The sequence below is a fragment of the Rhinichthys klamathensis genome, unplaced genomic scaffold (assembly GCF_029890125.1).
Source record: "Rhinichthys klamathensis goyatoka isolate OS25496 unplaced genomic scaffold, OSU_Roscu_1.1 h1tg000004l_1, whole genome shotgun sequence".
Classification (NCBI taxonomy): domain Eukaryota; kingdom Metazoa; phylum Chordata; class Actinopteri; order Cypriniformes; family Leuciscidae; genus Rhinichthys; species Rhinichthys klamathensis.
Window position 1 is genome coordinate 2,050,449 of NW_026606557.1, and position 26,856 is coordinate 2,077,304.

Genomic DNA, 26,856 nt, shown 5'->3' on the forward strand with positions numbered 1-26,856 from the left:
TGGAAACACATTTACTGAATAAATTCCTCGATGTACAAAAAAAAAAAAAAAACTCACGTGACTTTTTCCTCAACAGAGGATGTGATTGGATAACTGGAGTAACCAACAGACCAATCACATCACGGCATCTCAAATGTGTGTTTGATCATTCTGAAATGCTTGAGCCAAAGTTTATTTCCTCACACGATTACATTCCCAAACGCCATGACAGCGTTTGATGGAGGAAAAATCCATGATCCATTTTTGTTACAGATATTTTGAGGCAATTTCCCAGGAAGCGTCGGTTTTGTCCTCTTGAACTCATGGTATGGAAAAGCTGCTTTGTTCAGAAATGTTTTACGCGATATTCCAATTTTCTGAACTTTGACTAGAAACATAGATAGTGATTTGTGTATTTAGTTTAATTGCTTTCGTTAGGATTGCTGGTAACATAACACCACCATTCAAATTTGAGCTGAGAACATGTTTGTGGGCATTTCACCCTGAAAAATGACCGTATTAATAAAACCTATTGAATTTTAATTCCACGTCCTTACATTTAAATTAGTTTTGTATACAGTTTTGTACACAATTGTATACAACCTATATTCATATTCTTAATCTGACGCTCATCATTTCTAAATAATGCCCGACCCCGGCGGTACACAGAGATCAACTCAACACATTTCTATAATGCATTATTATAGGTATATTTAGAAGAGATTTACTGTACCGTGAACAAACAACAGAATATATTATTCAAAGTAGGGAGGCGTGAAGTGCTGTTTAATGAAGTTAAATGATACTAGGTTTTCTGACTGTCTGCGTTTCTTTGCATGCGTTTTTGCACCATTCTTGTGCTCGGCATGGGAAACAATGGCACATTCACAAAATATAAAAGGGATCATATCATAAATTATTATTATCATATCAAATTTTTCATCCAGCCTCTCTCTGCTCCTTTGAAATGAACAGTGTGTTTCTGAATCCCCTAGGCGTGTGTCATTGATGTGTAAATGCGGCGGGCAGTCATGTGTTGATGCACACACTGTGTACAGTTTCTCATTGGACGCCAGGCTCCTTTATCTCAAAAGATCAAGGGAGAATTGATTCCCCGTGACATGTCGCCGTTGTGGGTCACGGCATGCTTCAAATAATTTGGATTTGCCGTAATCGACTAAATCTGATTGCATGAAAACCAATGTGTTTGCTATAGACACTTTACTAACATGACTACAAGCGTGTCTCCTGAATGTTTCCACCGCCTCCGACCGCTGCTCGACTAACACGCTCGGCCAAGCCTTAACCAGTAACATCACAGCACCAGAGCTGCCAACGGTGAGTCATCGATTCATCTCTCATAACTCAGTCTTTATGATTTTCACTGAAATCAATGGCTCGTCACAGACTCGGTAGAGCTGCACTATGTAACTTTTGGCACTCTAGCGGTTAACAAAACTGCCTGTATTTTGTGGAAGAACATTGTTCTGGATGTGCTTTGTCTATGCGGATGAATATGTTTTATGAGCAGTGGATTAACCATTCACCTCTAGGCTTAAGAGATATAACCGGTTTAGATGGAAAGGATCTCAAGCTGACTGGCTGAAGACGTTACTGTAGCTTTACCCTTTAATGGACACGCACTTCCCTTTAATTAAGTTCCAACACAGCGCTACAACAATTATACTGAAATGACCCTTCACAATAATGCTTTACGATGAAGAGAGCTGCATATGCCAGTTTATCTGTTCAATAAAATACCTTACTCCTGTTGAGTGATAAACACCATCATCCCTGCGTCGCTTTTACAACATTTTAAACCCCTCAGTTTTCGCCATCTCCGAAGCCAAGCCAATGTTGATTCTTGTTTTATTACGAGCTCAGTTTCGATCTCTGTTTGCCAGCAGACGCTCCTCTGTTTGGCATTTGTTTAACCCACTGGTGTTCTTTTTTTTTTTTTACTGAAAATTTTACGTGTATTTTTATTTATTTTTACTTCATCGGAATGGTACGAATCTTAGTAAAGGTTTTGGCTCTTGCTATGTTTACACTCAAATAATTATGGACATGATACGAAAAGGGTAAATTGTCCTGAAAGAAATAGTCACACTTGTGCTCCTCACGGTCAAAATGAGACATTGGAAATGAATGGTTTACGAATTTCATCTAGTGGAGACGTGTGGTACTGCGGCCAAACTAAATCTGACTGAAAGCTCATTTATTGAGATATCAAATTTACTCAAATTTGGAACACACCTTGTTTATCTTTATAGATTTGTTTTTCTTGCCGTTTTAGAGTAAAACGTGTTTTTGAAAATAGTATTTCTTTGCATTTTTCATAACGAGAAACCTTTTTTTTTTCACTTTTTAAAACATTTTTCACATTTTCATTTTTCAAGTGTCGTCTTTAGTCTGCGCTCCAAAGCATTCATTTATCACAGTTTAAGTTGGAAATTAAATATTTATGTCTATGCTCAAAAAGTGAATAAATGGATTATAAATACAGCGTAAATATAATTTAGTACCATAAAATTAAAGAAATAACATTTTCGAACTTAGTACATTCAAAACAACATGTTTTGGAAGAAGTATTGATGATGTATTGACTAATTATTTAAATTGTTAATTTTGAACAAAAATGGTTACAATAGTGTACCTTTAATATGATTAGAAAGAAATGACAGACATTTCAAGGAGAGACACTTTAGGCAAAACTATAGTTTTTTTTCAGGCACTGCTCAATTTTGAGACTTTGGGCTTTTTTTGCTTCCATAAATTTTCTTTCAGAACTATCTGCATATGTAGATATTGATTACAATGCATATCTTTAAATGCCGTTTTCTTAAAATGATTTTTCTTTTCTCCTTCACTGAGCCAGAAATCTCACTTTTATTCCTGTATACATTCATATATCATTTTCATGTATTGTAACATTTTATTCTAAAAAACATAGTACAAATTTTTTTCTGATTTATGGCGTGATTAAAAAGAGAAATCCCAAAAACCCCTCCGTTAAAAACTCTAATGGATCAACAAAATGAAAGAAGAATTTTGAACCTGCTCTCATGCAATGTTTACATTATTGTGTTGGACATTTATGCGAATGAGTGCATGTTAAAAAATAGAAAATGCTTGATTTGCATATGAAACATACCATTTCGGAATGTAATACAGAACATTTGTTTTACTGTGATCAATCAGTATGGTGAAATCCATTAGTTACTCTATTGACCTGAAGTGTCTTGCTATTTAATTTAGAGTTGCTAGTACACATGCTTTGGAGAAAAAAAAAACCTTTCAATGGGGTTCTATATAGAACTCTAGGGTTCTAGACTCAATTCTAAAGAACCCTTCATGCCAAAAGGTTCTATATAAGGAGAAATGTCTTAAATGATAGCATAATACTTTAATGTTTAACGACTTATTTAAACTTTTTCTGTATGTTAAGGAGCTGTTTAAATCCTAAAATTTCGAATGAATTCAAATTAAATTGATTTTAACTATAAATCCATAAAATGGTCCCATAATGGAACCTCTAAAAATGTCTAGATATGAAGCGCCCTTTACGGTTCTATACATGTAAGTTACTGGTTAGTGTATGATGGCTCTGTTTTGGCCTATAGTCTTGTTTCTCTGAGGCTAGTATGTGGAAGGAATGTGTGTGTCTCAATAAGTTCATGTTTACTGGTTTATGAGACTGAATTTTGTATTTTGTTTTATTTTTCAGAGTTGCTGAGTGAGCAGAAGTCAAATCGTGTGGAAAAGTGTGTCCCCTAAAAATGAATCTCGAGGACCTTTGTGGAGTGACTTCTTCTTCGTTTGACTGTCTCTGAAATGTGTTGTGATGGAAACTGGGTTTTTCTTCTGTTTTCTGTACAGGCTACTTTGCATTTCTGCCTGTGAATAGCAAGCTTCTTAAAGCAAAACACCAAAGAACATTAACATTTGAATATTGTATGTTCCTGCTCTTCTGAAATACCATCACGCCCTCTTGTGGACACACACACACACACACCGCTATGACGATCACAGGCTGATGGGAAATGTGCTCACACTGCAGAGTCACACATCTGTGTAATGAAATGCAGAATATAGATTTTTCTGTTGTTGGTAATGTTAAATAATAATAATAATAGGTGAATCTCAAAATCATTTTACTGTCCAGGAGACATTTCACCCCAGAATCAGAAGAGATTGGATAAATTATAGTTTTTCATAAAGAAAATTAAGCCTTTTTCTTTCTTTTTTTTTTAAGAACGTGTTTTTTTTTTTGCATGCTTTTGGAATGGTTTTTTTCTGCATTATCGTAATGAGAATTTAATTTAGATTTTGCTGTGAAATGTGACTTTGACAGGGTTTCGTGCGATTCACCCTATGGCTTTTGTAATATTAATAAAGAGCCAAATTTGATTAATGTCTGTTGTGGCATCATTTCTTCTGATACACCGTAACTCCAAACAAAAGTAAATGTTTCAAATATATTTTTCAAATTAATTTAATTTAGTTAAAGTCCCCCTGTGGTGAAAATCAAGTTTTTAATGTTGCTTGTATGTCTATGTGGTGTTTTTAATGTGCTTAAAGACAAACCATGTGCAAATTCATAAGTCGACAGCATTGCTGAGTATTTTCTCCTTAAAACTGCAGTGAACCAAAGACAGTCTCAAAAACACGGTTTGAAATCGCTGGTGTTTCTGACGTCACACACTACTGTTTAACCAATCAGATCAACGTGTGATCGTCAACCAGTGGATCTCTGATACTATTGGGCTGAGTGAGAGAGTGGAGGCGGGGCTCATTTGCATATTCATAGAACCGCGTATACTAAATGAGGCAAGGGTGTCGAGTTACATTCAAGCTATTTTAAGGCATGAAAAAGTTTAAATATGTAATTTTGGTGATCAAAGATGAGTTTTAAGGAATACAATTATTGACTACAGGGGGATTTTAAGCCCCTTTTGAGCTGAGACAAAGCCTTGGTGAATGATGAAGACTGCAGATAGCGCTGTGTGTGTGTGTGTGTGTGTGTGTGTGTGTGTGTGTGTGTGTGTGTGTGTGTGTGTGTGTGTGTGTGTGTGTGTGTGTGTGATTGTTGTTTATGCTGTTGTGTTTGTGTCGTAGGGTTCAGCAGGAGCAGCTGGCTGCCATCTTCAAACTGCTCCGAGAAAACCAGGACACATTCGGAGAGATGACGGAGGGAGACATGGAGGAACAGCTCAAACTTTACTCTCTTTAGTCTGACCACACACACACACACACACGCAGTTTCATATAGGACAGAATATGGGCTTGTCACACTGCACTTGCCCCTGAGTTAACATCTGTAGCACTCATGTCCTGTTAAAAATGACATACTTTTATGCTTAGGGTCACAGACACCCCAGCTGTGTCAAAGTAATAATGTGAGTGTGAAAAGTTCAGCTTGATCTCCTGACTTTATCCACACACGATCACTGTTTAAAACAAGACACAAGTAGGCTACTGTTCAGCTGATATGGTCGTGAGAGTTTTTTTTCCCCTCATATTTTATATTTTAGTGCATGAATGGGAAATGTAAATAGTCTGCATTAGCATTCTGGTTCTTCTTTTGGTGTTGATATAAATTAATGCTTCATATTCAAATCTATTATATAGAATGCAAATGGCATATAACTTGTTTGTTCATATTTACTTGAATATATATATATAATATATATATAAATAGCATTTGTTGTTGTTGTAATTTCCCTCAGTTACTGAGATTGTTCTCTTTTACACAGTATTGGGGAAAGTTACTTTTAAAGCAGTGCATTACAATATTGCGTCCTATACAAGTGTGAGAGACGCTCTGAGGGTTCGGTTCTGCACTAGTAGACAATGGTAGTGGGAGTTTCGGATAAACTGGAGAGAGAGAAATAGGTTTTGTTTTAGATTATTTCTGGATGTTTGAGGTATTAAAGGGATTTTCTCATAGGTGTGTGTGTTTTAATCAATCACTCGCAGGAACAAAAAACATGCAGCGGTCTGTATTGTGTAAGAAAACAAGTGTCTCTCTCGATGTATAGACTGTCCCCCTGATACTTGTTCAGGCATGTCTTGACTTGTCTAGGCTTGTTCAAGCATTAAAAATAATAATATATACATATACATGTATACCCCCAGGGGGACTCACTTAAAAAGTATCTAATTGTGTTACTTTTTATGGAAAGTAATGTGTTACGTTGGGCTGGGTTTGCTTTTTAATGTTAAAAAAAGTTATATTTTTGGCAAATGTAAAGCACATGTAAATGTACCGCAGGTTTACCTTATCTTTTTTAATTCCTTTTGAGGAATACTGAATCTGTTTTTGTGCAAGTGAGATGAGTAAATTCATTCTCACATTAATCTAGAACTACAATAACCATCATGTTTACAGTGTTAGCGCACGCCATTGCAACTGACTTAAAATGAACGCGTTACTTTACTCATTGCTTGAAAAAAGAAATCTGATTACGTTACTCGCGTTACATAATGCGTTACCCTCAACACTCTCATTCTGGATTAAGATGGTCGGTAAGATGTAACAAACTAAACATAGTAAATAAATGTACAACCAACAGTATTTGTTTTTATTGAAAATATGTTATTTACTGTAGACTATACGGGATTCATAATGCGAGTGTGAGACAAAGGAACATTCAAGAGTTCACACCTACAAATAATCAGTAAAAGAAAGTCCAAGGAGAGGTCTCCGAGCTAGGAATCTGATCCGACCCCAAAGTACTCCATTTTGTTTTTGTTTTTTTTTACAAATTTAGTGTTCATCAGAGGGGTCCAAGACCCTATGACTTTTGTCGCACTTGAACCACGAATACACAAACAAATTGAATGGATTCGAGGAGTTTTGTGGTTGAAATTTAAAAAAGTAACAAATCCTTCTCTCGCGGGTCAATTTGACCCCCTTAGGAATGAATGGAATGCGAGGAATGTTTCAGTACACATAGAAAAAAACTCAAAATGCTCAAAATTCAAACTAAAAATGCTAAAACTTTACCAAAAAATAGGTTTATAATGTCTACATGTGTATCTGAATGCATACTGAATGAACTGACCAGTGGAACAGCTTATTTGCTCCATATAGAGCTAAGGCCATTTAGTGGCTAGAGTCATGAAATATCATGTTATATTATTTTTTTCCCCACAAGACGTCGGCAAAGACACCCAATGTAAGATATTTTGAGCTGAATTAAAAGGGTTATGCATTAAATTGTGAGTTATTTGGAGTTATTCTAACCTAACCCTAAGTTGAAAGAATGTGAGGAATGTGCTTAAATTACTATTTATTGATCAAATCTAGTCATTTAAAGGTAAATATATATTATTATTTTTTAAATCTCCCAAGAAATTGCATTCACAATAGAAAAAAAACATTATCAAAATGAAGTATAATTTTCGGGCTAAGCCCTGGGGCCAGTTATCTTCAAGAGCCCCCGTCCCCCGTCACAGTTTCATAGTGAAATTAATATATTTAGAAAAGTTCTAACATAAAAGCTGGAGACAAAGTGGTGGAAAAAATATCAGAGGAAAAATAATAAGTCAATGCTTTTGCGTTCTCTCGCAAAATGTCCGCGTTCCCCTGTGAAACTTTCCATTCGGACACAAAAAGCATTGCCAAATAATGCAAGTGCAAGTGAAGAAATTAAGTCAAACATATTGTAATGTAAAGTCAACTAATATGGCTTGTGAAATATATTTTTTTAAATAGACATTTATTGTACAGTGCATTTGTTTTATTACTGTCTTCTGTTAATCTGGAAAGCATCTGCTGTGTAAAAACATCTGATAAACGTCTAAGAAAAGGCAGTTTGACATACAATCTTAAACATCTTAAAGACATCTTCTAAATGTCTATATGACATCTAACAGGAAACGTCCTAGATGTATTGCAGATGAGCAAACACTAAAAAATACATCTTGCAGATGTAAATGCAGACATCAAAGACATCTCCGAGATGTAGGCCTAGGCTACTTGTGCTATAGGGATATATCACAACTAAAAAGAGGTTTGAGTCCACTTCAAAGCCCAGGTACAAGTCAATACAAAGACTTTTCACTGTTCTATTTGAAAACTGGACATGGGTTGATGCTCTTAATTTGAACTCTCAAAGTGCACCAGATTGATGCATTTAACTTTAAAATATACAACATTGTCATGCCCCCAGACATTACTAGTATAGAGGAAAAAAAATCCTGTTTGAAACATGGGGCAAAATAATAAGAGGTTTGGGGGCCTTCATATAGGGCCAACAGTAACAGGAGTGCCAGCCATCCAAGAGCCTTGTTTATAGACCCATTTGTCAAGCATTAAAAAAAGGTTTTCATTGTTGATGGGTTTTCTAAACCAAACTGGATAACAGCCAGACTGTCGCATTAAATCATTATTAAAAGTAATGTAGTGTTTAGCGCTTTTGGTAAGAGACAAAAGCCCCCACTGTGCGGTTCGTCGGGAAACCCCCCACTTCTTGCAACGCCCAAATGTTTTGGCGGATGTTTTAAACATCTGTTGCGGGAGAAGAGCAGCACAACTCAACGCATTGTTACCTCGCCTGAACACACCGACTCATCGCTCTACTGCGACCTGCGTACATTACCATCGCTAAAATGGCGGCCAACCTCAACGGTATGTATATCGTTTATTTTTAAACATAAGTTAGACATAGGCTAGGCCAATTTATCTATGAAAAAAGTATAAGATTGACGTGCATGGCCTTCACAGGCAGTTTAACGTCAACATTCGAAATCGAATTGGAATTCGACATCAGTTCCCAACAGAATCCGCTGTTTTAATACACAATATTCCAAACAAGATGTTTTATTCTCATTCCCCAGTTGACGGAGCTCGTCTTCTAATCGGCGAAGACAGTGCAACTATTGGTAAGTTTTTTAGACCTAACGTTACACATTTGCTTTTCTCGTAGCTTGTGTGAAACATCCACTAGTCTCATTCTCCGTGTGTGGACGCTGTCTCACACAACTTTAGTTGTGAAACACAGTGAAAGGTGTGGGGATGGGAAACACGTGGTAAAGTATTGAGATGTTCTGTTGTTGTTCAAAAAAGAAGCGAAAACAGCGTTTGCTCAAGAAAAGTAGCTATCCAAACGAGGCAGCGAAAAGTAAACACTCTAATAAAACGCTTTAAAGTTAAACAGTGGTTTCAAGATGTTAAAGCAAAGGGAAGAAATTGAAAATAGCCTTGTTAAGCGTTGTACGCTCGCCCATCAAACAGATTAAGACGGTGAACAAACATTCTGTTTTTTCGACACCAATTTCATATTAAAGCACCAAGAGTTAAAAAAAAATTCCGACGGATAAAAATAAAGAATGATAAACCAAATCGAACTAAATGCCCATTCGTTACAATGATCGATTACAACTAACTTATATGTGGAAGAAATTATAAGCATGATACATTTTTGATGTCAACAATTCAATTTTCACTAGTTAAAATGCTAATTCTTGATATCAGGAATTAGATTTCTCCTTGTAAAAATGTATTTCTTTATATCACACGCTGACGTCGTCACTATAGCAGAAATATGAGTTCTTGATGTCAATAATTAAATTTCAACTAGCAAAAACGAATACTTGATATCTGTAATTTTCACTAGTGAAATATCATCATAAGCTGCAATTTAAATTCAGTTGTTGATATGAAGATTTTATTTCTTATTAGTTGAAATTTCAGAAACACAATGCTTAGAAAAAATACATATTTTTTTATATCTTGTAACTAGTAAAAATATAAATTCCTGAAAACAAGAATTAAATTTTCACTCTTTGAAATGCTAATTCTTAAAATCTAAATGTATTTCAACATGTTATATTTGTTATTTCTGATATCTGAAAATGTATTTCTGATATCAATAATTAGGAGATTAATTTCCGATATCTAAAATGGCTTTCAATCACATTGCAGATATCATAAATTAACATTGTCACTAGTAATAAAGTGATTGTTGAAATCAAAAATAAAGGTTTTTACTAGTAAGAATTGTATTTCTGATATGTGAAAATTGGAATTTCAACAAAGAAATCAATTCTTGATATCAACAACTGAATTTGATAGTGGGCTCATTTAACTAGTGAGAATTATAGTTTTGACTAGTTGACATTTAATTCTTGGTATCAAAAATTGCCATCGTTACTATAGTAGAAATGTAATTCCTGATATCAAGAATTCATTTCCTGGGAATGAATAAAAGTAAAAACGGCTTGCCATATGCTACAAGTAATGGCGTTTTGACAGTGTACACCTAAGGTCTACTGTGTGCCAACTGAGTGCCAAAGTGATGTTTTTAATATCTAAAACATAGATGAGAAATATCCAAATGGAGGGCCATCTAACACACACACGAGAAATAGATAGACCACTGTTTACGACATCATACAGGACCATTCACGCTGTGCTAGGAAACGAGGTGTCTGGTGAAGAATATCTGGCTCTTTGAAGTCAATGGTCCTTCAACACCTAATGCCTGGTCGCATGTGCTTTTATCTTGGTGGGGGTCTCGAGATCGGTGTGGGCGGGGGAAGAAGTAAAATGATGTAAACGTTTAATGTTACTCAAAAAAATGTTACTCACTCACTTGGGTGTATAGAAGAATGTGTCTGTGCTCAAACGTATGCAGTTTTGTATGTGAAGCCCTGTGACGCACAAAAAAATTGAATGCATCAAAGATATTCTTCTCTATAAGAATGTATAAAAATACACGAGATGTTGTTTTAACTTTTTAATCACTGCTTCGTGAAGCTTCTCAACATTAACAAATGATTTGTTCACATCAAACTGCCAAAGTCATGTGAATTCTGCTTTGTTACGTCATAAACGCTTTGGCATTTTAATGCCGCCAGGGGGCGATGATCCCTCGAACCAGTGCCTACAGAACAGGAGTGGTTAAAAAAAGGTTTAAAGGGGGCCGGATTATATGTCGTGGACACACCTGGGGGCCGGATACTTCTCCTTCAGGTGCTATTTATAAACGGACTGAATATTTTGTAAAGGAAAGTCTGGAATCTGAATATAGATTACTGAATTTTTAATTAGGAAATGTGTGATCCTTTTTTTTTTTTTTTTTTTTTTTTTAAATACCACCAATTCCTGCCACCAGAAATACAAGCTCTGAAAATGCAGTGCATTAAAATGCAAGCACTGCTAATTTAATGCTTTTTTTTCCATGTGCGATTTGTTTCAAAGACATTTCTTATTAACTTACTTCCAAATTTATTCATGTAATATATTAGCATTTCACATAATGATCGTGATTTAAATAAAAACAGTTCATTTAGATATTGCTGCATGAGGCTCATTTTAGGTTTCATGACAGCAATTTGGTGATAAGTAAGATGTGCATGAAAGATTAATCTTCTCTTTAAGAAGGGCAACACAACAGTGCTATACTAGCCTTAGTGTTTGTTTGTTTTTCTCCTGACAGTGATCAGCTACACAAGATCATCAAATTACATAATGATGATACTATTTTAGTGTTTAGGACATTTTGTAGGACAAAGGAGTCTTAGGACTCTATGCGGTTTGTCAGAGCGTGGACCCTGCTTCTTTAAACTGCTCAATGTTATTGATTTAAAGAATATTTTGCTGTTTTTTGACCAGCTTTTTAATGTGACTGTCGGTGGTATCTGTAAATGAACCATTTTTGACTTTTTTTTGTGTTACTTGCATCCAGAAATCCGTTTGTTAAGTCTGTGACGCCATTTTGCATAATCCGGTGGACTTTTGACGGCTCCAAGGCTTTTATGAACTTGCCTTTTTGTAATTCCCAGTCACGCAAAGTCGGATCGACGGAGAAAACCCTCTTTCTCTGTTTTCTCTAGTCATGTAGCACCGACTTCAAAATCACGTTTCTTCTGCATAGACAGCAAAGTTTATTAAAGGGTTAGTTCACCCCAAAATGAAAATTCTGTCAGTAATTACTCGCCCTCATGTTGTTCCAACCTGAGATTTCACGTAGTGAAACAGCGCAACGCTTCTGTGTTGTACGTCACACGCATCACACACACATGACCAGCGTCGCCCAATAGTGTGTCTACGTGTGACGTACAACACAGAAGCGTTGCGCTGTTTCACTACGTGAAATCTCAGGTTGGAACAACATGAGGGCGAGTAATTACTTACAGAATTTTCATTTTGGGGTGAACTAACCCTTTAATAAACTTTGCTGTCTATAAGTCGTTATTTTTGTTTGTTTTTTTGCGCACAAAAAGTATTCTCGTCGCTTGATAAACTTAAGATTGAGCCACTGTAGTCACTCGGACTATTTTAACGATGTCTTTCATAACTTTTCTGGGCCGGCCAGTTTCGATCCCTTAAGAAGCCTATGGAGGAGTGATCCAGCTCTCAGATTTAATCAAAAATATCTTAATTTGTGTTCCGAAGATGAACGAAAGTCTTACGGGGTTGGAACAACATGAGGGCGAGTAATTACTGACAGAGTTTTCATGTTGGGGTGAACTATCCCTTTAAAAACCAATCTTTGCCAGTGGTTAATTAGTTTTTTAAACATTGGAGAACAATTCATTGTTACCATTGCCTGAACAATGACTTGTCTTACTACCATGACCTGCAAATAAGCATCACTAAAATATCTGCCAATGTTAACGGTGTTTGAATCATTTGTTCGACAGCTCTCTGGAACAATTAGCTCCTTTCACACCGAAATCCCAGTAAATTACTGTAAATTTACCTGAATTGTTTTTCCGATACACAAATGTGCGTTTCACACATGCAACTGCCTTTCGTCTTTTTACCGGTAAGTTACCAATCGCACATCGGTACCAAAATACCGGTAAACTCTGTGATGTCTATCATTGGAAATGGCCTTTAAATGCTGCACTGTTTTCTTCATCCATCTGGATGAGAAGTGCTTTAGGCCCTGTTTACTCCTGGTTTTAAGATGCGTTTTGGTCGATCAGATCACAAGTTGGACGACGCTAAATACAGGTGTAAACGGGGTCTAAAATGTTTTGAGCTTGTCCACTTTTGACCACTTCCAGAGGTAGTCGAAAATGCGTTTGACCGGATTGCTTTCGTAGTGTAAACGCTCATGTGGTCGAATGTGTTCAAACAGCCACAAAAGACCGTCTTCTCTCCGCCTACTGACCTAATGCGTGAACATCATGGGGAGAGCACTAGCCAGACAGGATTAAAACTTTGTCAGCTGAAGACCCAAGTTTGGTTTGAAGATCCAATGGTATTTATGTCCTGTTCACGCATGATCTCGTAACCAGTAAAGACTGCATGTGTGAAAGGGGCTATTGGAAGAATTGTGTTCTTTGTTTTCTTTTAAGCCCTTTTTAATAGGCTACACAACATGCTAAACGAGGGTTGTTTCTGTTTTCAGAGGCTCGTCTTCTAACAGGCGTTGAAGAGGACACAACTCAAGGTAAGCTTGTTACGCCACCAGGCGTCCCAGGGTTGTGTGTAACTGAAAAAGCAGCCGTCCCGAATGACCTCATAACCGAGGTATCGCTACCTTTGAGTGGCGATAACAGCGGGTCCAAACCCTGTGACGGAGGTGTAGCTGTGACGCAACAGGATTCACCTCAGGCTACAACAGCCCCAAATCTTGATCCCGAGTCCAACGGGAAATCTGGGGAAAAGCGGGAGAGGGAATCGGACAACACCTCTGGGATTCCAGTCAAACGTCGTTTGAGACTATCGGAGGACACTGAGCAAGAGGGTGTGTATTAATAATCCAGCATCTAGCATCTGCAACGTGCATTTAGTTGTGTTTTGATTCAAATGTATATTTTATTGTTTCGCAGGTGTACACGATTACGATGCGAGATGCGCCGAGCTATGGATCGATGGAGAAATTGCCGCTTGCGAAGCTTATGAATTATCTCAAGCCAGCAGCAACGCCAGACGCCAATACTTGCTCAGAGACCCAAGACAAGCGAACAATGGCGTTCGACGCAATAACAATTCTTCGGCTCAGCCGGTCACCCAGCTGACGGTCGGCCCCCAAACCACCATAACCACCTGTTTTAAAGAGTTCATCAAGGTTTTTCGTCAGACCGAGGTGTTGCGGAGAGCGGATTTCGCAGAGTTGATCAATTTAGTTCGTGGAATGCAAAGGGATTTCAGAGTGTTGTCAAATGAAATCCATAATACTCGGGTGGAAATCCATAATATTCGGGTGGATCAAAGACAGATGTTAGATGCATTCTCACTTATGTTGGAAAGATTGAATGTCATTCAAATGTATGTGACAGACACACACAAAACAATGATGGGCAATAAATGATGTGTCCGTTTATACTGATTTGTGCTTGAGCCTGGTGTTTTTACTGGTTCTCAGTTTTATATTGTAATCACGAGTGATTTTTATGGCACCCACTCTTGTTCATAAGCTCATGCATGTGTGTGTTATGCATGTAGTTTTTAAATAAATCACTTCAAAATGGCTGCTGAAAGATGTCGTGTTGATTTACATGACTGCTAGACCGATGCTGAGCAGGGCACTGAACATATACCTTATTTCTGACCTGGTGACTCCCCTGACTGCCTCTGATTGGTTCATGCACTGGACTGGCTGCAACCTGATTGGTCCCCAAGTCTAAAGCCCATCCCTACACTATAGGTGGTTTTGTAATGTGATTTTTCAATTTATGAGTAAATTAAGTCTGTGGTAAACATAACTTGCCATGTTCTACACACACCCATGGCGAAAATGCGAATTTTGAAGCGGTTATGTTTATTTTGAAAACGTATGTTTCTAATAAGTAACTAGATAACACAGTTTGGGTTGTGAGAGTGTGTGTGTGTGCAGTGTAAGTTGTAGAACAAAACGTCAAAATATCGTCATGTTATATTCACCACAGACCTTATTTTTACTCATAAATTATTAAAAAAAACATTATAAAACCCCATTAGAAAATTGAAAAAGTGACGTGAAGGCATTATTAGGTGTGAAGCGTATCTTAAGTGGCCAAATACTGAGACACACATAATTAAAGATGCTCATCAAAAAAGTAATTAATTGACTACAGAAAAGTGTCAATTACAATTTAGGGAAATGACTATTTATATGTGCTGTGTGTATAGTACAGACATCTTGCTAGACTTGTTGCCCTGCAGAGTTTAGCTTCAACCTTCATAAAACACCTGATCCAGCTAATCAAGTCCTTCAGGTGTAATTGAGAGCTACGGTTGGCTGCATATCTTATCGACATGGCATCAAGCACTGCCGAAGGCTGTCACAATTTGAAGGATCCTTTGTCTGCATTTAACTCCACTTTTAGACTTTGTGTCGTATACTCTTTTAAGTAGGTACTTATTTTAATTAAGTAATTACTTCACGACCATTAAAAAAGTATGTTATATAGTATGAATGTGTGCAGTATGAATGTAATACAGATGTACTACATTCTCCATGTTGTCAGTATCATGTGACACTTCACTGCATTCATAAATCCTCTCCTGTGGCCTCATGGTATAGGCCCTGTCCCAAATGGCACACTCCGGACTTGTGGACTTCCTCAGAGTCCACACTTCGGTGACGTCATGCAGTGCAGACCTATAGGGCCCTTAGCGCGAGTCCGCATTGAGAGGTATTTTTGGGACAGACTCGATCGTCACCCCGGAAACAGGAAGACGGTCTGATTGTTGTTATAGACAGGAGCTACAGGTTCGGGGAAATATGCTGCCTATTGTTGTTGTGTTTACATATGACTCAGTAAAGCCCTGACATTCTGTTCTATTTATTTAATGAATCATAATGCGATCGTATTATTCAGCTCGCTATTATTCGCTTATGTTTGAGACATCAACCACTGGTCGATGATCATAATGTTTGTATAAACTTGTCATAAAAACCGTAATGATAATTACACTTAAATATTTTCTTCTCAGCCATGTTAACAATTGTCCGTGAGCGAAATCTCCTCCCATCCGTTGTCTGATTGGCCTTTCGCAAGGATTCCTGGGTAGTTAAAGCGCGTGGAGCCTGCATCTATGCGCGCTTCGCAGAAGACCGCTTCAAGGGTACAAAGGGGGCGCTGCTGAGCACACTTCAGAGCGTTAAAATGCTAAATGGGACGGCCTACGGACTCGTAGACTCGGCGAGCACGCGCAATTTAAGTCCACGAGACCGAAAGTCCGCATGAAGTGCGCCATTTGGGACAGGGCCATAGTAAAGTGTCCATTGTATGCATGTTAAGGGTAGATGTGACTGAGTCGTTGTGAGCAGTTGTAAGCACTCAGGAGAGGTTGGATGAGTTTGAACAGATGGGATCTTTTTATTTACCCCAATTAAGGCCAATGAAAGGGAATAAAAATAAACAATAAAAAAAAAGAAAAATCCCCCCAAAAAACACTATTTAGAAAATAAAGTAAATTGACATGAGAGTAAAAAAAAAAACAATCAAACTTTTAAAGCTGTTTGGAAATTGACCTTAACACAAGTCACTTATACGTAGAGCATCGACAGACTCATGTCCTCTCACTCCCTGCCCTCCTGAAAGAAATGAGGGTAACACTTTACTTGAAGGGGTGTGCATAAGACTGACATGACACCTTCATAACCATGACATGACATATGTCATGAATATGAAGTAGGGTTTATGCATGTTTATGACAACTGTCATTAAGTGTCATTCGCTCAATAATGACATTTTGAATGCAAATATGACATTGTTTAAGATGTCTTTGTTATGACATCTTGACATAAACCATAACATCATAACCTGTCAGTGTCTTTGTCATGACAACTTGACATTAAATTAAACTGTCATGTGGTTGGTTTTAACACTGGCTGTCATGAAGCCATTATAACTGTGTCATGAATATTTTTCGTGACCTCAACTACAGTGGTACACATTCAATTTGTCATTAAAAAGTTATAATGGCTTCATGACAGCCAATGTCAACACCAACCACCTGACAGTTTAATGTAATGTTAACCAAATAAAGCTAGGTGGTTTCTTAAGTTTGATAATGAATCTGCTAGGTCATGTTTATGACAGGTTGTGTTGTCTTGACAAAGAGACTGACAGGTTATGATGTATTTGTTTATGTCATGGTGTCATAACAAAGACATTTCAAACAATGTCATATTTGCATTAAAAATGTCATAACTGAGCGAATGACACTTAATGACAGTTGTCATAAACATGCATACAACTTCCTTCATATTCATAACATGTGTCATGTCATGATTATGAAGGTGTCATGTTAGTCTTATGCACACCCCTTCAAGTAAAGTGTTACCGAAATGAGATATAGGCTTTATAGCCCTAAAGGCACCCCTGCAATTGGCACATACCAACACACGATAACAATACAGGGGTGGCTCAGATGAAAAGGTCATAAATGCCTAAAAACAGCCGAAATGTTACCCTTGTAAAACTAGATAATTACAGAATATTATTTATATAGTTCCAGTTCACAATTGGCAAGCCACAAGTCATATTAACAGCTAAAAATTAACAACTCAAACTCCGGGTCACTTCCCATTGACCCGGAAGTCATAGCGTCATTTAATTCACACAATTGCGGCAAATCTTCCTTTACACAAACAAACCGGAGACGCCAGTAAGACACAAAGCTATGTTCCTCTTAAACTAAATAAACAGATACAGAATTAACAAAGACATGTGTTGCGTGGTTATTGTAACTGGTTAGAAATGTGAAGTAAATGACATGGTTTCTTTTCTTTCTTTTTTAAACAGCAAGATATGTATTGATAGTAGTAGCTATAGCATATAAATCACCATAGTATTAGATGTTAAAAGTGTGCACACAAAAGCTAGGGGATAACTATGGGGTTGAAAGGCTAGGCTAACCGCTGATTTGAAACAGTATGAGGATTAACAGAACACATTGACACGCTAGACAAACAAATACAGGCCACAATTGCACTCAGTCTTTGTGCACTAGAATGGGTATAGCGCATCGCTGCCGTGACGGTAGCAATGTGCCCCGTCACAATGCGCACTTCAGGATCACACCAGTAGGTGCTCATCCGAAAACTTTTTGCCTCTTTTATGAGCACTGTGAATTCAGACATACTTTTTTTTGTCACATACTGTTTTTCGCCTACTATATAGTAGGGAAGTATGCGATTTCGAATGCAGCCATAAACTTGTGAACTTCCCTAAGCACTTCCCCTCGGGTGAATCCCCGCCACCAATTCGAAGTTTGTTCAACTTCATCAAGTGGACGAGGGAAGAGACCCTCGACCCCGCGATTTTGACCAAGGGAGTGAGTCTACTCAACATGTACACTTCAGTCAGATCCATAGACCACAATGCACCATGATTGTGACGTCACAACAACAACTCGCAGTGGTTGCACTTAATTTACCCACAAGTGATCAAGGGTTTAGGGTGTTTCATTTAAACACACTGCAAGGGTTCCTCGCCTCCAGTAGTGGGCACTCGTGCAACATAAGCAATGACATACATCTAACTGAACGATATGGAGGGAAGTTAGCAAGTAAAACACTTTATTTGGATGGTCCACTTTAGACATACTACTAACAATAAGTAATTTTGCAAATTCATGTCAACTAACTCTCATTAGAGTATTAGTAGACTGACTGCTTAATATCTGCTAACACTCGCTTGAATACCTCTGAAGTAAACTAATGCTATACAGCATATGCAGTCAAAATAAGCCTTTGCAAAAGTAAAGAGTTTAGTGTCACGGCCGGTTGAAGTGAACAAGAGAGTAGGATCCATTTGCAGTATTTATTAAACATACAAACTCTAACTACAGAAACATGAACTCAGGAACAAGAAACACGGTCAGGACAGAACAACCAGCTCACAAACATTAAGCACTCACAAAGACTACACAAGACACACAGGCTTAAATAAGCTAACATGATAACGAGAGGGTGTGGTCAATGGGAAACACCTGGGAAGAGTATTAACACGCAGGGAACAATTAACCAAGAACATTACAAAACCACAAGACTAAACACATGACCACTAAACATGAACCCAAATACAGAAACACAGAACTAAACACGTGACAGAATCCCCCCTCTATGGAGCGGATACCAGACGCTCCACAAACATAAGTCCCGGGTGGTGGTGACACAGAGGGAGTCCATGAGGGAGGTGGGAGGGACAAGACAATGAAATAAACTCTGCCTGCAACCAGGGTGGGGCAGGCAATTCAGGAACAAACTCAGTGGCGCCCTCTACCACCTGTTCCGGGTCAAGTCTGAGAGTGACCTCCATGACGTGCTCCAAGACCGACTCTCGAGCAGCCTCTACGGCGTGCTCGGGAACAAACCCGCGAGCGACCTCCACGGTGTGCTCGAGAACAGACTCGGCCTCGCTCTCCGCAACGAATACAGGGACGGCCTCCTCCTCCGCGCTCCCAGGTACAGCTTCCTCCGCCGTGATCTCAAGAACAGCTTTCTCTGGCGCGATCACAGGGACAACCTCCTCCGCGGCGATCTCGGAGACAGGTTCCTCCGCCGTGATCTCAGGAACAGCCTCCTCCCCCTCGATCTCGGGAACAACTTCGTCCGCCGCGATCTCAGGGACAGCCTCCTCCCCCTCGATCTCGGGAACACCTTCCTCCGCCGCGATCTCCGGAACAGCTTCCTCTACCGTGATCTCAGGGACAGCCTGCTCCACCGCGATCTCAGGGACAGCCTCCTCCACCGTGATCTCAGGGACAGCCTCCTCCACCGCGATCACCGGGACAGCCTCCTCCACCGCGATCTCAGGGACAGCCTCCTCCACCGTGATCTCAGGGACAGCCTCCTCCACCGCGATCTCAGGGACAGCCTCCTCCACCGCGATCACCGGGACAGCCTCCTCCGCCGCGATCACCGGGACAGCTTCCTCCGCCGCGATCCCCGGGACAGCTTCCTCCGCCGCGATCACCGCTTTTGGGAATAAAGTGAGCTTGTGGGGCTCCCCTTGAACCGAACCCACATTGAATGGTGAGTTGGTTATGAAAAGAGCAAAGCCAACATACTGTGCCAGTGTGTATTGCGGGGTATCAAACGGCCTAAGTGAAGAAAGGAACTTGTCGATTCCCCGACCAAACATGTCCTTCAAAGCAGCGTCCTCAATATCCACCTCCTGGCAAAATTCACAAAACTCCCGCACATACTCATCCATCGGACGATTCTCCTGGCGGGAGCAAAAAACTGCTGGATCCTTTGTCTGGTGAGTGCTTCTGTCACGGCCGGTTGAAGTGAACAAGAGAGTAGGATCCATTTGCAGTATTTATTAAACATACAAACTCTAACTACAGAAACATGAACTCAGGAACAAGAAACACGGTCAGGACAGAACAACCAGCTCACAAACATTAAGCACTCACAAAGACTACACAAGACACACAGGCTTAAATAAGCTAACATGATAACGAGAGGGTGTGGTCAATGGGAAACACCTGGGAAGAGTATTAACACGCAGGGAACAATTAACCAAGAACATTACAAAACCACAAGACTAAACACATGACCACTAAACATGAACCCAAATACAGAAACACAGAACTAAACACGTGACAGTTTAGTATGGGGGTCACCGTCCGCACCACAGTGTTATTTTGAGATACTATTTTAGGCTGCATCCGAAATCGCATACTTGCCTATATAGTAGGCTAAAACAGAATGTGAGAAGAGTAGTATGTCTGAAATAACATTCATACTGCACTCATTCATACTGTACTTTTTTAGCACTTGAAGTAATTACTTATTGAGAATCATGTAATAAACTTATAGTCAGACATATATGGAGGACAGAGGGTACATCACACCATACTATTGAGCCAAACATGCCAAAATTCATTCTTCTACTCTCACACACACACACATTCTCCTTTCACATACATACTCACACACACATACATTCTCTTTTCACATACATACTATCACACACACTTACATTCTCCTTTCACATACATTTCTACTCTCACACACACTTACATTCTCCTTTCTACTTATATTTTTGCTCCTATGTTCCCATATTTTATAATGCACACATTCTTAAATTTGACTCTTATATTCATATATTTTTTAACGCACATTTACAGCCTACATTTTGTACTCGTAAATATTTTTACGCACACATTTATACATTTTACTCTTATGAAAATGTATTCAAAGTATACATTTAATGTTATAAATAATAAATGTATGTAATGTGGAAGAAATTTAAGGGGGTATGTGTATGAATATGTGTATGTAAGAGAATAATGTATGTATGTGTGAGAGAGAGTATAGTGGAAACGTACTCGGTTACTAGCGTAACCTCGGTTCCCTGAGAGTAGGGAACAAGTATTGCATAGCTAAAACTTTTCTCGAGAATATTGAAGCCATTCATTTAAAACGCAGTGCAGCTGCACAGCCAGCACAATGCAGAGCTGTCTAGCGCGCTGATTGGCTGGGCTGCGGTAACTGCACAAACCTATGGCGAAGCGGTGAGGAAACGCAAGAATGGCCGTGGCTGCTGACTATATAAGCGGCCCATTTCGCCATAGGAATCAAGTTAAATCGACTGAAGCGACAGACCTGAAGTGCAGCTTAATAGCACGGCTGGCTCTCAATACTTGTTCCCTACTCTCAGGAACCGAGAATGTTCCCTTTCGAGAACGTCCACTTCGTATTGCATAGCTATACGCAGTGGGAACCCAGTTTAAAACGCTGTGCTATTGGCTGACGACCTTGCTCTGAACTATAGCCTGGGGCTGAGTGCCTGAGGCACATAGTAGAACTAAAGTCATAATCCAACGGGGCTCAGACCGAGTCGGGGCCCGCGAAGGGATATCTAGAGGATTGGATCCTGAAGGCCCAATGTCTCTCATATAGAAAGCACTCGTGCCTGCAGAGCTGGCACTTCCAAGCTATACAATTTCACAAATGTGGACTGCGAAGAACAGCCAGCCGCCGCACAAATGTCTTTTATTGGTACACCACTGGACCACGCCCATGAAGAGGCCATGCCCCTTGTGGAATGAGCCCTGACACCTATGGGATATTGCAGGCCCAATGAGGCATAGGCTAAAGAGAGAGCGTCCACTATCCATCTTGATATTCTCTGTTTCGTGACCGGAAGCCCTTTGGTCCGGCCGCCGAAGCATACAAAGAGCTGTTCTGACTGTCTGAACGAGGCAGAACGCTCTAGATAAGACTCAATTCTCTATCGTCTTCCACTGAGGGAAGCGCCAATAGCGCAATGACCTGGGCTCTGAACGGAGTTGAGAGCACCTTTGGGACATAACCTTGTCTTGGCCTGAGGACGACCCTGGAGGCCTGAATTTGAGACAGGAAGTGTTCATGGAGAGCTCTTGCAAGTCGTCCACTCGCTTGACCGATGCTAGTGCTAGCAGAAGTGCAGTCTTAAGTGAGAGAGGCTTTAGGTCGGCCGACTGAAGCGGCTCGAAAGGGGGTCCCTTAAGGGCCCTGAGGACCGTAGATAGGTCCCAGGCAGGTATGGAAGGGGGATGAGGCGGGTTAAGCCTCCTGGCCCCTTTAAGGAAGCGCACGACTAGGTCGTTCCTTCTCAATGACTGGCCGGCCACACGAGCATGGAAGGCTGCTATGGCTGCCACATACACTTTGAGCGTGGAGGGGGTCCGACCCGAAAAGTCCATCAGCTCTTGCAGAAAGGAAAGTACAGATGGTACGTCACATGAGTAAGGGTCAAAGTCCCGAGCTGTACACCCAGTCGGTGAACACTGACCATTTAAGACCGTAGAGGCATCTGGTTGACAACGCTCTAGCCTCAGTGATAGTGTTTAGGACCTTTTCCGGGAGGTTCCTGGATACCGTTTGAGGGGTCATACATGAAGGACCCACAAGTCGGGATGAGGGTGCCAAATTGTTTTGTTCCCCTGTGTGAGTAGGTCCTTCCTCAGCGGTTACAGGGCATGGTGATGCCTCTGTCAACTGTGCCAACTCGGGAAACCATGTCTGGGTTTTCCAGAGGGGAGCTATCAGAAGGATCGCACATTTGTGTTTCCTGATCCGCTCGATGACCTGAGGGAGCATCGCGACTGGGGGAAATGCATAAAGGGGGAGGCTGGGCCATTCGTGGGTCAGCGCATCCCTGTCCTTTGAGAAGAATATTGGGCAGTGAGAGTTGTCTTTTGAGGCGAAGAGGTCCACCTCTGCCTTGCCGAAGACACTCCAGATCATTTGAACTGACTGAGGGTGAAGAGACCATTCCCCTAGGGGAACATTGTCTCAAGATAGGATATCTGCACCCTGGTTCAGTATGCCTGGTATGTGCACCGTTGTCAGCGAGAGCGGGTTGCACCCATAAAAGAAGGTGTTTGGCCATGGCGTACAGGTTGTTGGACCTGAGACCGCCCTGGCGATTTATGTAAGACACCACTGACATGTTGTCCGGTTTTCAGGGCTAGAAAAACTGCTCTCATTTCGAGGCAGTTGATATGTAAGCGCTTCTCCGAACTCGACCAGAGGGCGGAGGCTGGCCTGCCCTCGCACAGAGCTCCCCAGCCTAAGTTGGAGGCATCTGTCGAAATCACCTTTCTCCTTGAGACCACACCCATGTTTTTACACCAGACTGGTACCAGCTGATGTTTTTCCACGGGGCCAGGGCTTTGATACAGCCGTAGCTCACCCTGATACGTAAGTGGCCGTGATGCCATGCACGAGCTGGGACTCAGGGTTTCAGCCAGCGCTGAAGAGGATGCATATGCAGTAGGCCCAGTTGGAGTACTGATGATGAACGTTTCAGTGCCCTCTGAAACGTTCTGAGGGGCCTGAAAGAGCCCACCACGAACGAAGCCGCTAGCTGTTGGATAGAGAGAGCACAGTCTGGCGTGAGCCAAGCTCTCATTTGAACAGAGTCGATAACTGCCCCCAGGAAGGTTATACACTGGCTGGGGAACAGCATGCTCTTTGAAAAGTTGATCCTGAGCCCAAGGCATTCCAGATGGCGGAGGAGCCAGGATCTGTGGTTCAGCAGTTCGGCCTCCGACTGGGCTAGAATGAGCCAGTCATCAAGGTAGTTCAAAATGCGCATTCCCCACTGTCTCAGGGGAGAAAGGGCTGCGTCTATGCACTTCGTAAATGTACAAGGAGCCAGGGACAGTCCGGAGTTAGGTTGGCCATGTTTCTGCCAATGGTCTTGGCAGTGGTCTTTGTAGCGCTGCGCAGAGGAGTTTGGCCTGGAACACCTGGAGGACTGTCATCGTGTGCAAGGCCGAAGCAGGAGGAGGAGGAGCTTAAATCTAATTCCTATGGCGAAATGGGCCGCTTATATAGTCAGCAGCCACGCCCATTCTGGCGCGCGGGAAGTGTCCCAATAGGATTGCGCTTCCTCACCGCTTCGCCATTGGTTCGCGCAGTTACCGCAGCCCAGCCAATCAGCACGCTAGACAGCTCTGCATTGTGCTGGCTGTGCAGCTGCACTGCGTTTTAGATTAATGGCTTCAATATTCTCGAGAAAAGGAGTTTTCCCACTGCGTATAGCTATGCAATACGAAGTGGACGTTCTCGAAAGGGAACGGAAATCGTACAATGGAAACGGAAGTCAGGTCTGGCGTGATCGGTGTCACCGGGACAGGTCCTGATCAGCATGGCTGAGGTAGATGAGGCAGCCGCTTGTGCACTTCAACAAGCTATTGGAGTTTTAAGAAATATTTTATCATCTCCTGAAACGGTTACATCTTTGGCCTCGTCCCTTGAGCGACCAAGGACAGGCTCATCCGCACGTAATACTACATACAGCACGGTGGAAAGTGAGATGAGGGCACTTTTCAGGTCTGGCAGCTCACAAGTCGATGCTTCGGCAGGTCAAGCTGCCTGCAACTCAGAAACACTCTGGCAACTGGAGCTCCAGGTCAAGGAAAATGTAAGAACAACACACATTTACAACTTAACAATACCTAATGAAGTTAAACATAAGGTCGCAAGCCAAATTATTTACCATATACAGTAACTTGCGCGAAGGATTACACGGAATGCACTCAAACTCGTGAAAAGTACGTTTGCTAATCTTGCAACACACTTTGGCATCGCAGTAAACACTGTAGTGTTAGCTAGATAGTGTTTTCAAAAACCATGTCCGTAATAAAAACAGTAAACGCCCTTAGCCTTGAGTACCTTGGCTTTTATAAAACGGTTACCACACAATACAAATATTAAAGCAACAAAATATTTATCAAGTAAAATCACTTAAAGTCTTCATTCCGCTGGAGAAAATAGTCCCTGACCGTGAACAGCAACAGAAGTTACATTATTTTGCCATTAGATGGTGGCAAAGACTGTTTTTATGAGTGAGTCAGTCAGTAGAGAAGACGTTTACATTGAAAGAACTGAAACTTCTTGTGATTGTGAACATTGAGGAGAAAGATGCAACGTGGCAGGGCACAGGAAGACCCCAACTGTTAAAAGCACAAGAAATGGCTGCAGTCATTGAAATGTATTTACATTTACATTTATTCATTTAGCAGACGCTTTTATCCAAAGCGACTTACAAATGAGAACAATAGAAGCAGGTAAACTAACAGTAGGACAACAATACGTAAGTGCTATAACCCCTCTCAGTTTAATTTTAGTGCAGTGTTTTTTTTTTTTTTTTTTTTTTATAGAAGAGAAGAGAAGAGAAGAGAAAGTGTTAATTCTACTGAATCAAGTGCTGCCGAAAAAGATATGTCTTCAGCAGTTTCTTGAAAGTGGCTACTGACTCAGAAGCTCTGGTTGAGTTAGGCAGATCATTCCACCAACAGGGTACAGCCATGGTAAAGGTCCGAGAAAGAGATTTTGTGCCTCTTTGAGATGGTACCACAAGACGACATTCGCTAGCACAGCGCAGGTTTCTGGATGGCACATAAGTCTGAAGTAATGAGTTTAGGTAAGAGGGAGCAGTGCCAGTGGTTGTTCTGTAGGCAAACGTCAGTGCCTTGAATTTAATGCGAGCAGCAACTGGCAACCAGTGCAATTGTGTGAGGAGAGGAGTGACGTGTGCTCTCATCGGCTCATTGAAGACTACTCTGGCTGCAGCATTCTGGATCAATTGTAGAGGTTTGACAGAGCAAGCTGGAAGACCAGCCAGGAGAGCATTACAATAGTCCAGTCTGGATAAAACAAGTGCTTGGACAAGGAGTTGTGTAGCATGCTCTGTAAGGAAGGGCCTGATCCTCCTAATGTTGTGCAAGGCAAATCTGCAGGACCGGGCAGTTCTAGCAATGTGGTCTGTGAATTTCAACTGATCATCAATTACAACCCCAAGGTTCTTAGCTGACCTTGATGGAGTTATGGATGACGAGCCTAGCTGAATGGAGAAGTTGTGATGAAGTGTTGGGTTGGCCGGGACCACAAGTAGCTCTGTCTTCGCAAGGTTTAGTTGAAGGTGGTGGTCCTTCATCCAGCCAGAAATGTCTGTCAGGCAGGCTGAGATACGAGCAGCTACCGTCGGATCGTCAGGCTGGAATGAGAGGTAGAGTTGCGTGTCATCAGCGTAGCAATGATAGGAAAAGCCATGTTTCTGAATCACAGATGCTAGTGATGTCATGTAGATGGAGAAGAGGAGTGGTCCAAGCACTGAGCCCTGAGGCACCCCAGTAGCTAGATGTTGGGTCTTAGATGCCACACCTCTCCACGACACCCTAAAGGACCTACCTAAGAGGTAAGACTCGAACCATTGGAGTGTAGTTCCCGAGATGCCCTTCATCTTTAGGATTGACAGGAGGATCTGGTGGTTAACTGTGTCAAAAGCAGCAGACAGATCCAGCAGGATGAGGACTGAGGATTTGGAAGCTGCTCTTGCCAGTCTCAGAGCTTCAATTACTGAGAGGAAACCAGACTGATTGTCGTCCAAGAGGTTGTTCTGTGTAAGAAAGGAGGAGATCTGGTTGAAAACAACTCGTTCAAGTGTTTTCGCGACAAATGGAAGAAGAGATAC

At 40.8% G+C, this 26,856-nt stretch overlaps 2 protein-coding genes across 4 annotated transcripts in view; both read left to right on the forward strand.

Moving 5' to 3' along the window:
• si:ch73-366l1.5 (FILIA-N KH-like domain-containing protein) overlaps positions 1-5,280 on the forward strand; it is a 41,143-nt gene extending 35,863 nt beyond the window's left edge. Inside the window, exon 5 of one of the 3 annotated variants that reach the window (XM_056251189.1) lies at positions 5,098-5,280. In XM_056251189.1, the coding sequence (XP_056107164.1) occupies positions 5,098-5,212 (115 nt within the window). In that variant the 3' untranslated portion in view covers positions 5,213-5,280. Of the gene's footprint in view, positions 1-3,706; positions 4,161-5,097 lie in introns of those variants that run through there. The other 2 variants (XM_056251197.1, XM_056251199.1) reach the window with 2 other exon arrangements.
• Positions 5,281-8,526: 3,246 nt separating this feature from the next.
• LOC130087386 (uncharacterized) lies at positions 8,527-14,410 on the forward strand. Its single transcript, XM_056253675.1, has 4 exons — positions 8,527-8,614; positions 8,824-8,868; positions 13,368-13,688; positions 13,774-14,410. Exons 1-4 carry the CDS (start codon positions 8,596-8,598, stop codon positions 14,253-14,255), a joined length of 867 nt encoding a protein of 288 aa, XP_056109650.1. The 5' UTR covers positions 8,527-8,595; the 3' UTR covers positions 14,256-14,410.
• The last annotated feature ends 12,446 nt before the right edge of the window (positions 14,411-26,856 follow it).

Bases quoted from the DNA above. Each gene is read 5' to 3' on its own strand.
- LOC130087386 (XM_056253675.1), top strand. The intron at 8,869-13,367 runs GTAAGTTTTTTA...GTCTTCTAACAG, and splicing joins CGAAGACAGTGCAACTATTG to GCGTTGAAGAGGACACAACT. The intron at 13,689-13,773 runs GTGTGTATTAAT...ATTGTTTCGCAG, and splicing joins GGAGGACACTGAGCAAGAGG to GTGTACACGATTACGATGCG.